The sequence below is a fragment of the Struthio camelus genome, chromosome 17 (genome assembly GCF_040807025.1).
Source record: "Struthio camelus isolate bStrCam1 chromosome 17, bStrCam1.hap1, whole genome shotgun sequence".
Classification (NCBI taxonomy): domain Eukaryota; kingdom Metazoa; phylum Chordata; class Aves; order Struthioniformes; family Struthionidae; genus Struthio; species Struthio camelus.
Window position 1 is genome coordinate 10,567,458 of NC_090958.1, and position 12,518 is coordinate 10,579,975.

General features: G+C 40.7%; 1 protein-coding gene across 1 annotated transcript in view; it reads right to left on the reverse strand.

Moving 5' to 3' along the window:
• Positions 1–12,518, reverse strand: part of PPIL2 (peptidylprolyl isomerase like 2) — an 82,052-nt gene that overhangs the window by 38,517 nt on the left and 31,017 nt on the right. Inside the window, exons 9-12 of the mRNA XM_068910936.1 lie at positions 10,633–10,708; positions 9,122–9,282; positions 7,480–7,555; positions 6,157–6,263 (exon numbers count right to left, since the gene is read on the reverse strand). Of these exons, the coding sequence (XP_068767037.1) occupies positions 6,157–6,263; positions 7,480–7,555; positions 9,122–9,282; positions 10,633–10,708 (420 nt within the window). The remainder of the gene's footprint in view (positions 1–6,156; positions 6,264–7,479; positions 7,556–9,121; positions 9,283–10,632; positions 10,709–12,518) is intronic.

The following is a 12,518-nucleotide window of genomic DNA, read 5'->3' on the forward strand; positions in this document are numbered from 1 at the left end:
TAGGAAGAATCTCAACACTATCAATCTCATTGATTGGCACCTTGCATACAGTACTAGTGTATGAGGATCCCTAAATTTATTTTTAAACAGAAGTAAGCACTGCATTTCCACATACACATATAAACTGAACTTCAAATAATCCACACTGTCAGATAGCTCCCAAAGCACATGAGAAAGAGAACTGGGGACAGGCAACTGTGAAAGGAAAGGGAAGAACCCCCCCAAGGGCCACGGGGTGGATTGAAGACAAAAATGATATTGGGTAAATAAACTTCAGCAGCAGGACAGACAGTTTGAGAACTGCAATAATATCTTGTTTGTTTAAGTAGACAGCTCATAGGCCTGAAAATACAACTCAAGGCTCCACAGTACATAAACTTCTACTCTTTAAGCATATTGCTTGCTGTTCTCTTATTTCAGCGGGGCAACTTCACTGCAAAATATGTATTCCAATCTAGCCCATAAGACTATTTTAAAAAATAATTCGAATGTTGCAAGTCCTACCTCTGGGCACAAGTACTAATTTATCATATTTATATAGCAACTCCATCCCCAAACTTCCTCAAGCATTTCACAATCGCATATATGCAATACAGTGCAAATACAACCACTGCTAGGACGGCTTCAAAATAACCCGAGCACAGGATATCACTCAGTAATTAAAAAAAAGGAGCCTGTGGTCAGCTCAAGGCAACAACCAGTTAGACAGTGCTCAGTCTTTAAAAAAACCAAAGCCTGAATTCACTGTCTCCATAGATCTACTGTAGTTGATCCATGTAGGTATGTGTGACCTATATACACATTATGTGTTTGTAAAAAGTTTGTTCTGTCTACGCTGAGTTACTTTATGTACCTAAGCTCAGAGCGATTCAGGAAAAAACAAAGATGCAAAAGTTCCTTATATAGTAAAGGGAGAAAAACAACTGACGCCAGGAAGGACCAATGCAACAGGCCTAGGACGGAGATCTAAAGTGGATGTTATGAAAAACTTAGAGCAGCATGCTTCCTACCTATTCTAAAGATATACCTCTTTTCCCTTTGCAGCACCAAAGGTCTGTTTAATTCATGCAGACCTAAGCGACACAAAGAAATGAAAGAAACAGATGGCCAGAAGCCAGCGTTCAGGCAGCTTTGGCTGTGCAAAACAGCGCGCACTTCCAGCGTGCACAGGAGGAAGCAGTGTATGAAAGGGAAATGGATAGGGATTCATTTGGAAAAAAGAAACATAAGGGATACCATCCAGGAACTTTAAAAAGGGCAGTTGAGGCAGGGTCCACAGGACCGAGGGATGCTGGTCACACCCGGAGCCCCAGACATCCCACTGGTTAGAGTGGCTGCAGCCAGGCCACCTCCACCAGTGCCAGCTCCAGAACATACGGCAAAGCGCATGAGTCAACGCAATCTGCTCCCTTGGCTGCTTCCCCCAAATATTGCCATACTAGCATCCTCTGCTTTCTGCCTTAATGCACAGTGTTACTATTTAAGAGCATGGAAAACACCTGTATGGATGACAGAGACCTACAGAATCACCAGCACGATATGCTGCTGAGGAGATCCTCACGTTGTTTCCACAGATCAGCCTAAGATGTTGACGTACATCTTGCTCCTTACTCATATGACAGAAAGGAGGAGAAGGGAAAGCTGGCAGGCCTTTCCTGTTTGCTCATTTTTCTTTCTCCCAGCTGTGCAAACATCTCAGCAAAAACGGATGCATTACAGAATCACAGAACAGTTGACGTTGGAAGGGACCTCTGGAGATCATCTCCAGAGCAGAGTCCAACCTCCCTGCTCAAGCAGGGCCCTCTAGAGTACATTGCACAGGATCACGTCCAGGTGCGTTCTGAATATCTCCAGCGAAGGAGACTCCACTACCTCTCTGGGTAACCTGTGTCAGTGCTCAGTCACCCTCACAGTCAAGAGGTTTTTCCTCAGGTTCAGATGGAACTTCCTGTGGTTCAGTTTATGCCCGTTGCCTCTTGTCCTGTCGCTGGGCACCACAGAGAAGAGTCTGGCCTCATCCTCGCAACACCCTCCCTTCAGATACTTATACACATTTATGAGATCACCTCTCAGTCTTCTCTTCTCCAGGCTGAACAGGCCCAGCTCTCGCAGCCTTTCTTCAGAGGAGAGACCCTCCAGTCCCCTCATCATCTTTGTAGCCCTCCGCTGGACTCTCTCCAGTAGTGCCATGTCTCTCTTGGACTGGGGAGTCCAGAATTGGACACAGTACTCCAGGCGAGGCCTCACCAGGGCTGAGGAGAGGGGCAGGATCACCTCCCTCGACCTGCTGGCAACACTCTGCCTAATGCACCCCAGGAGACCATTGGCCTTCTTGGCCCCAAGGGCGCATTGCTGGCTCACGGTCAACTTGCTGTCCACCAGGACTCCCAGGTCCTTCTCGGCAGAGCTACTTTCCAGCAGGTCAACCCCCAGCCTGTACTGGTGCCTGGGGTTCTTCCTCCCTAGGTGCAGGACCCTGCACTTGCCTTTGTTGAACTTCATGCACTTCCTCTCTGCCCACCTCTCCAGCCTGTCCAGGTCCCTCTCAACGGCAGCACAGCCTTCTACTGTGTCAGCCACTCCTCCCAGCTTAGTATCGGCAGCAAACTTGCTGAGGGTGCACTCTGTCCCTTCCTCCAGGTCATCAAGACTGGACCCAGCACTGACCCCCGCTAGCTACAGGCCTCCAACTTGACTCTGCGCCATTCACCGCAACCCTCTGAGCTCGGCCATCCAGCCAGTTCTCAATCCACCTCACCGTCCACTCATACAGCCCACACTTCCTGAGTTTACCTATCAGGATGGGATGGGAGACAGTGTCAAAAGCCTTGCTTTGACAACATCCACTCCTCTCCCCTCATCTACCCAGCCAGTCATTCCATTAGAGAAGGCTATCAGATTGGTCAAGCATGATTTCCCTTTGGGGAATCCACTCCTGATCACCTTCTTGTCCTCCACATGCTTAGTGAGGACCTCCAGGAGGAGCTGTTCCACCACCTTTCCAGGGATGGAAGGGAGGCTGACAGGCCTGGAGTTTCCTGGCTCCTCCTTCTTGCCCTTTTTGAAGACTGGCGTGACATTGGCTTTCTTCCAGTCCTCAGGCACCTCTCCTGATCTCCAGGACCTTTCCAAGATGATGGAGAGTGGCCTAGCGATAACATCCGCCAGCTCCCTCAGCACTCGTGGTTGCATCCCATCAGGGCCCATGGATTTGTGGATGTCAAGTTTGGACAAAAGATCTCTAACCCGATCCTCCTCCAGCAAGGGAGAGTCTTCCTTTCTCCAGCCTTCCTCTCTTGTCCCCAGGGTCAGGGATTCCTGAGGGCTGGCCTAAGTGAAGACTGAAGCAAATAAGGCGTTCAGCAACTCTGCCTTCTCTGCATCCTTCGTTACCAGGGTACCCGCCCCATTCAGTAGTGGGCCCATATATTCCCTAGTCTTCCTTTTGCTATTGATGCATTTGAAGAAGCCCTTCTTGTTGTCCTTGACATCCCTTGCCAGATTTAATTCCAACTGGGCCTTAGCCTTCCTTGTCGCATCCCTGCACACTCTGACAATGTCCCTGTATTCCTCACAAGTGGCCTGTCCCCTTCTCCACATTCTGTGTTTTGCCAGGAGTTCCTTGCTCATCCACGCAGGTCTCCTGCCCACTTTGCTGGACTTCTTACTCAGAGGGATGCACCCATGTTGAGCCTGGAGGAAGTGATACTTGAATATTAACCAGCTCTCCTGTACCTCCCTTCCTTGTAGGGCCCTACCCCATGAGATTCTTGCAAGATTCTCCCGAAACAGCTCTCAATTCCACACCAGGTACCTGGAGGCCCCAGTTCCTGGCCAGCACCATTGTCCTATAGTCCTATGAGGGTCACGACAGGCAGAAGTTTTACCATTTAAACTCCTATTCATATTCTTCAACTTTCCAAAACACCTATTGCTCAGGCTTGCAATTTCTCAAGCTTAAAAACTCAGTAAACAGTGGAAGGTCTGGGTTTTTTTCAATGTTGAAAATGCTCCCTTTTTTCCTTTTATAAAAGTGATCGTACAAACAAATAAGGAAGCACATCAGCAACCAATGATGTCAGACTTTAGCAAGGAGAAATCAGGGTTGCCACAACCTATCTTTCTATCATGAGTCCTACCACTTTTATTTTGATAAGAGCCACAGATTTTCCCCAAAATAAAACCATACTGACTATTAGAAAAACTCTGTCTTTTTTTAAAAATTAATATCTAGCTCTTAAAGGCAAAGGGAAGATGTTTGAACATTTGAACCTTAAAACTGAGTCAGTAGGAAAAAACGTTCAAAGATTTTTCTGTTTTGTAATGCTCAGAATTTATAACTTGGGGATCTGAACTGCATGTACTTGGGTTGGCTGCCTGCTCTGGTTTTCACTGAGGTTCAGTGGCACTACCTGGTGTGAGAGAAGCTGGCAACAAAACTGTGTTGATATGAGACTTGTAAGATTATTACAAGATCCTGGTTCTGCCAGTAGCATGCTGTATAACCTTGGGTTATTCTCCCTTTCTCTGTGCCCTTCCTTCTTTTTTCTCCGTCTTCCTTGTCTAGCCACTATCTGGGTCACTATAATCCTGACCCTCCAAAGCTCTAAACATGTACCCTGACATGCTGTAAGTAGCTCCCTAAAATATATATATTACAATGGAGAGCCCAGTGCATGCAGTCCAGCCCCCTAATGAACATGGATGCAATCTAGCTATTATGTACAATCAATGTGTTTGAGTATGTACTCATCAGGTGGAACAAGATAGCTCTGATAAAACATATCCACATAGTTAGATTTACATGTATGTAAAAGTAGTAAAAACAGTTTCTACCATTTCACCAGTGTGAGGTTTTTGAGATTGTCATCCAGATTTCAGTGGAGTTATTAGCAGCATCAATATATTACTGAGGGTAGGGTTGGCAAAATGGGGGCCCTAAATTTGTACTTGGTAGCTCAAAGAGTTTTAGATAAGCTGATAAAGCCAGAAAGCTCAACAATTCTATCTTTTGCTTAGAAAAATGTCCGCAATAAGTTCTGCAAAACAGCTGCACAGTCATTACATTGCAAAATATATAAACAAAGTAAGCCTGGATTTTGTGCTTTTTTGTTTTTCCCTCTTTTCCTCCTTGTTTCTTAAAAAAAGCTAAAAAAAAAAAAAAAAAGCTATCGTGAACATAACAGTTAAAATTGCAATTCGGAGATTCAAAAGAATGAGGTACCAAGGGCTAATGCAATAGTCAGTTTTGCATAGATGCGTTACTTCCTATGACTGTTTATCTGAATAAATGTACAATTAACTGATCACGTGTTTAACCCTATTCTAAATAGGAACATGACGTGAAACAAAATAGAGTTAAATGTTACAGGTATCTTTGCTTTTACCCCTCTTGATTTTAAAGTTCGGCACTAACTTTAATTGTTTACTGGTGTAGTTTTTCATGCTTCATAGTAAAATAACAGTACCTCAATTAAATACAGCTTTTTCACCCAAGAATCACCCAAATGCTTTACAGAAATAAGAAATAATGAAGTAAAACTCTTTTCCTCATTCTAAAATAAATAACGAAATAAAAAGCTAAAATAATTAAAGCTAGACTGTTCACACAAGGGTACAGGCAAAGAATCAGAGAGAGAGAGAGAAGAATACAAGGCTGGTCTATTGAACCCATTCTGTTCTTAAAGGCAAAAACCTTCATTCAAAAACTGAAAGGGAAGCATTCAAAAAACCCTACTTTACCAAGATAGGACTCCCCTCCACCCCTTCAAAAAAAGCAAGATGATTGTTTGGCTATGGTATTTAGATTTTCTCTTTTCCCTCAGGAACTTGCATTAGATAATTTCTAAACCCTTCACCACATCTACCCTTCAAGAGGTAACCTCTGTTCATCTCGCAGCCTCTTCTCTAGACGATCGACAGCAAGGGAAGCCCATCCACCCCTGCAACAACTCCCAGGCTCTCCCTGGAGAGCATCTTGCCTGAAAGATAAAACTCCATAGATGGAAACACACCAAAACCACTGAAAGCCAATTACTCACCTGTATCTACTAGACTACACACTACTCCTATCGCTGGGTATTTCCTTTGCCTGTTCCTGTTCTATTCATTATCTAGACAGTCATTACAAGATTTAGCCTATGTGGCATACGGTACCATGTCACAGTGCAGCTCCAAGTTTAGGTCTCCTTTATTAGTGTGAAGTCGTACGTAGCCCTTCTTCTTCACGTATTTGTATCTTACAACATCCTCTTCAATAGCAGCTGTCTCAAAGCAAAATGCAATAATTAACTCTCTGGAAGTTTACTCATTGATCTTTAGAAATCATCAGCAAAGAAACGACTGGACTCTCCTGTGTTTCCCTGGGGCATTGGGCCTGCAGGGATTGCGCTCCACAATTCATCTACGATAACCTCACGTTAACCTTTCTATGCAAAGCAATTTCCATTCTAGAAAGCCACCAACTCCTCTAGAGCCAACAGTACCGTCTATATTTTAAGTCACAAAAACAATCAGTATTACATACTATAATTTTCAAGTAATGTCTACCAATCATGGACATAATTTTGAAATCAAATAGTTTATTGTCAAACTTGGAAGCCAAGCAGGTAGCCATCAGTCAACCACAAATTGCTGACATATGAGGATCTACCCAGTTCTGAAAACATATGAAGCTACGTCACTGGAAACATTACTGGAAAATCAAACCAGAGGACCAGTCTAGGATGTTTCCACTTCCATTTTGTCAAAATATCCAGTTCAATCAGATATTTTTAACACTCTGAAAGATTCACCTCCAAATCGTTGTAATCCACCAAGTAAAGACATTGAATTTGGCAAACATGCAATTTCAGCAGTGCTCAAACCTTGCCTAAGTGTATGACATACTCCTACACTTTCAGTGCCAAAAGTCAGACCTCTCTCTTCAACTGGGAATACTAATTGCTCAGCTATTTAAGTGACATTGAAATTTAAGAAATTCTATACCTTTGTATTTAAGCTGGAGGATGAAAGGAAACTTTATAGTATTAAAATACATTCTTGTGTAGAGTTTAACCGTGGAAAGTAGTAAATCAAAAGCCGTCCCAACAGAACGTTTGCTGTCATTCTAACCAATACTGGATTAAGCCAAAAAGATGGCAAACATTTATACATAATTTGAGGGGAGATTATGCTTCATTCCTAACTTACATAAGCGGACATCCCATTTTGTGGTCTGTGGGCATAGCAAATACCTCATTAATTTCAGTTCAATGTAAATAACTGACATTCAAAGCCAAAGCTAATTCATAACTGCTCCATTATTTTCAGAATGAGCTCACCGGAAAGTAGGGATATATCTGCTCAGGGAATATATTTCCAAGGCATCATTACTAACCAATTACCAATGCCTTCCTGCAGCCCACATAAACTTACGTGTGCTAGGGAGCACACTTCAAAACTGGACAGAAATTGCCTGTAGAAAGGTAGTTCTGGTACCTGCTTCGTGGGTAGTTTCTGGCACCATTGCAGTGGAGGTGAAGGAAGCACTTACTGCTCCAGTGGAATAGTGGGCCTGTTCACAGAGAAAAAAGCAAGACAAAAAGACGTTTGATATTAGAATTTCTCTATTTTCTCCTTACTATTTAAATGAAACATAAGTGCCATCTATGTCATCCTTCTGAAGGCAGACTTTCCGCTCTAGTTCCTATAGAAAGAAACAAATGCACGATGCAGTGATATTTCTCCATCTGTTACCCATAATGTTTGCTCTGATGAATTTTCACTTAAGGCTGCCCAGGCAGCGAGCTGAAGGGGCTTACTGCTTCCACAACAGTTTAACACATTATTATGAAAAGATTTTATTATCAGAAGTTATTTGTAAGTCCACAGGTGGAGATATGAAAGGAGTACTGCTGGCAAGACATCTGTAAAATTTTCCAACGTTGCTGAGTAAGTGGAAGGATGATCCAGTGAACCACGGCAATGCTGAGGAGAAAAACAAGCCAACCCCTTCCCACGCACAGGCCTTCTGCATGCACAGGCGCTGTCCCTTAGTTCCCAGTGTCTATTTTGAGCTTCACAGTTTTTTTGCAGAAAGGAAACGTGAACAGCATACATGGATTTTAGAGTGAATCACAAAGACCAAATGAACCCACAGATACTTCCTGTGGGGTCTGGAGCAATGCCTCACACAGAACACAGGTCTTCTAAGTCACAGGTCACTGCTCCAACCACTAGGTTACACTACAGCCTACGTGATTAGTTATACCCACCCACCTACGTTATTAGCAACATATGAAGAGCTCATTATTCTCTCTCACCTTGATTTTTCTCCTCATATCTTTTATTTTCTTACAATGCTATGGCTGCTTGAAGAAGGGGCAAATCTGATCCTATTCCTATGTCACGTACCTTCATTACTAAATCCAACACTAAGCCCCCTCATAAAAAGCCACGTGCTGCGCTGCAATTCATTTTCATGTAAGTGTAATCAAAGTACAAAGACACATATGTCCCAGAATTATTAAAGGAAAGAACACAGTCTTCCCATTTCAAGCAGCCTTTGATGCAGGAAATCAAGATGTAGATGAATTATTTCTCTCGACAACAATGAACGCACAGTAATATGCACCTGGAAGAAGATCCTTTAAAATTTTCCACTAAAATTCCTGCATTCCCATGGAAAAAAATGTCAAAGCAGCTGTGGATGATTTATATATTTGCTCACATCAGAAATGATTCATTTGCTTTGCTCTTACGGTGTGTTCCCTCTGGCAATAACTGCAGGAAACAATGATCAACAAATTCAAAGCAAGAGATTACAACCTGAGAAAAAAAGGCTGTGCCAGCATATACATCATAACCACATCATAAAGAATCCTCCTTATTGTAATCCATTTCTAAAATGTTTAGGTTCCTTTACAGTGATTTAACAAAGAGAAACTCACTGACACATACAATGTACTGCAAAGAAATCCCAATATGACTCTCATATTGTCATCTATGACAAGTTTCTATGTAACAAAAACAAAAGGAATAACATCTGTTCATATTGCAACATGCCCTCTAAGCTGGAAAACATCTACTTCTGTTCTTGAAGAAGTCAATCAGCTACAAACTGTAAATCAAGTCAACTTACTGCATTCAGCTTATCCACTTTTTTCTTTTCAGGAGCCTTCATGGTAGCTGCTAAAATATCATCTCCTTTGAATTCCTTATAAAGTTCCAGTAAAGTCTCTCGGGTCTCTGCATTTGTATTTTTCAAATAGTAAGAAGGATCTAATTTTGCTTTTTCTTCCTCTAGATAAAACAAAGTCAAATCATTTGGAATTAAAAGACACGTCCTATTTTTTTCCCCCTTCACTTTGTTATACATCTCGACACAAAAAACCTTCCAGATATTTTTTCTGCTTTTAAAATAGTAAATACATGTATTCCTGGAAAAACAGTAACAAACGGCAACCCATGAGGCTAAAAACAGAATAATTTGAAGTATGGCATAATAAATGCCAGTCTAATGAAGTATAACAAAAAAATCAACTTCAAATCAATTACTGCAAAAGTTTCTTTGAAACCACTAAAAATGATCTAAGTTCATGCAAGTCTAATCAAATTACTTTTATAGAATAATAAAAGAAAAGATATAGTTAAGTACAATATGAGCTTCTGTCCTTTTTCTCCTCACTGAATGACCAGGCCTGTGATGTAAAAATCCCAACATCAGATCTTTATTGTGGGAAGGAGGACGGTGGAGTGGACTGTAGAATTCAGTGGTTTTTATAAAATTCACTTGACCTCAATCTTGGTATGCCTACTATTTGCTGGAAATTAAATATTTAATCTCTGAGTTCCTACCCGCTGAAAATAAGTGTGAATACGGAAACAGCAATGCTTTCCTGCAGATTTAGTAGCTTAGAAGAGAAAGAGGAACATAATAAGACCCAGAAAAAAAACTTGCATTGAATCAGCAATTATACCTCACTAAAAACATTTCTAAAGGAAACCACAAAGGTTTAGGAAAGATTTTTTTCCCTCCAACAGTTTAATACTAGCACCTACACTAAGCATTTAGTTATCAAAGCATCATAAAAAAAGAAAAAATATGTAGTTATTTTTGAGGATTAAAATAATTTTGGGAATATTTTAGGAAGTCTAAATCAATCCTTACCTTAGAAGACGTTTATTGGTATCCACACAGAAGGACAGACAATACCATCACTGACACAGCTAACACATGAGAGAGCCTACCACAAAGCAGACAGGTCTGAGAAGATGTAGGCTCCCCTTTTTTTGGTTCTGGTACAAGCCTAATGCACATTTTGGCAAATTATTTTTCATCCTTTTCTAACATCTCTCTCATCTACCTATTCTTAAAGGTCATAGAAAGTGTTCTGTGTTTGTACAGCACCCAAATGAGACAGTTAATCATTTCTCAAAGAATCATTTATTTGAAGGTATATCAACACCTTTTGATGTGAAAGGGACAGTTTCAACAAGTTATGCTAAAATGTTTTCCAAAACAATCTTTCAAAAGTACCATTAGACACTGAGGGTTGCCCATTCAGAAAACTGTGCCAATTCATAATGTAGTCTTTGGAATTTGCATTTTAGGGCTGGTGTTTTCTCAGCCTACCATCGATTCAGCCTTACCTGGATCAATTACTTTTAAGTTGTTCTTAACATGAAAGAAGTTAGAGACGTTGAATTTATCCAAGTTTGTTGGGTCCTGAAAATAATTAAAAAGACAAATATCAGAGAGTTTGGTAAGCACAGGGGTTTTCCTGTAATAAACTAGTTTGAAAGGTATAGCATAATAAACCAAAGGCCAGCATAATAAACCAAAAGAGAGCAGGAAGGAAAAGGGACAACCAGTGTCTCACAGACAGAATAAACTGCATACTCTCCAAACCACAGAAAGATAAGAAGGGATATCAAAAAAAAAAAAAAATTAAAAAAACCCAATCAACTCCACACTTTAGCAACTTCAGGGAGACTTTCGTCTACAATTTCATCCCAAACATCATTTTATACGTATTTTGCTTGTAGAGGTTACTAACAGAACTAAGCAAAGCCCACTCCCTGCTAGAGCGAAGAAGGAACCAGGAGCTGCAACCCCCTGATCCTTCTCTGCATTTTGCCATTTGGTATAACATGTAGGCAAATTCACATTAGCTATCCCTTTCCATTTACAACAGCGTGGCTAATTTGCACATGCTCCATGAATTTTTGTAATCCTTTTCAAAATACAAATAAACGTCAGAGTAAGTATGCTTATTAGTTCTTTGCAGTCAGAACTTTTTTATTCTTTCTTCTATAGCAAAATTTGTGTTTACAGATTACATTTTTTAAAAAAGGCAATAAAAAGAGCTTTTATGAAAACTCTATTAAGTGGTCACTTAAGGAACGAGCAATAAAATCCACAGTGCATTAAGTGTGGGTCTTTATCCTGTCGCTGGGTAACTTTCTGCACAAATTTGACCTTTTCTTAGAGTGGATGAGAGAGGGATTGCATACTGGTGATGTAGGTTACACTATCCTACTGTTAAACAAACCTCAGTCCTCCTCTTACAATGATTTCAAGGCTTGTTCTTCAAGCTCCTCTCTATCACAGAAAGATCAAAACATCCAGGGTATCCAACCATTTCTGGAAATTCTGCCTTATAGTAAATATCTTAATAAAATACAGTAGTCTTTAAGTTCAGGATAAAAATGATGCAACACGTTATGCAAAGGACTATAACACTGATATAAATAGTACAATCCCAAATAAATTTAACAAAGCTTCTCAAAAACCACTACTGTCAGTAAAAAAGTACTGACAACTCATTTTCTGCTAAAATAATGGTTAATACAAGCAGAGCTGGTAGCTCTGTTAACTGACATAATTATGTTAACTGACATAATTATGCCTTTCATTCATCCCTGAAATTGTATGCTTCCAGTGCAGAGTACACCTTCAGTTTTATTCCTGATAGCAAAACCAAAACACATTTATGAAATCAAGCTGCATAAGCCTGCACCCTAATGATGAGCCACTTGCTTTCTTCTGTCCCCTTTCCCATCACCATGTAATCATTCTCTGTTGTTTGCTGCCCTACTATAGCCACTCTGAAAGATCTTCATCAAGATATAGGATACCAAAAAAAAAAAAAAAAGATATATATTTTTTAAGATATTGCATTAGAAACAGATCTGCTTTAAATAAATCTGCCAAGGAATAGGAAATTTGAACCTACTTTTTAATCCTATTTGTATGGTCTGACTCCTGCACCTAGGTATATTTATTTTTCCTGTGTCAATAACAATATGACCATCCTCAAATATATTTTTATGCATGCATGACTGGCTTCAGCCTTGCACGCTGACAGTCAACAACACGCATGGAGAAAGTCCAGATAAAAGGCTCAGTGTTATGTTTCCAGAAGATGCAGTCTGCCTCTTCCCAAATATTCTTTGCTAATCATAAACTGCAACATTCACTGACAGAAATTATGGCCTTGCACTTAAATGAGCCACCACTACAAGTAAACAAAGCA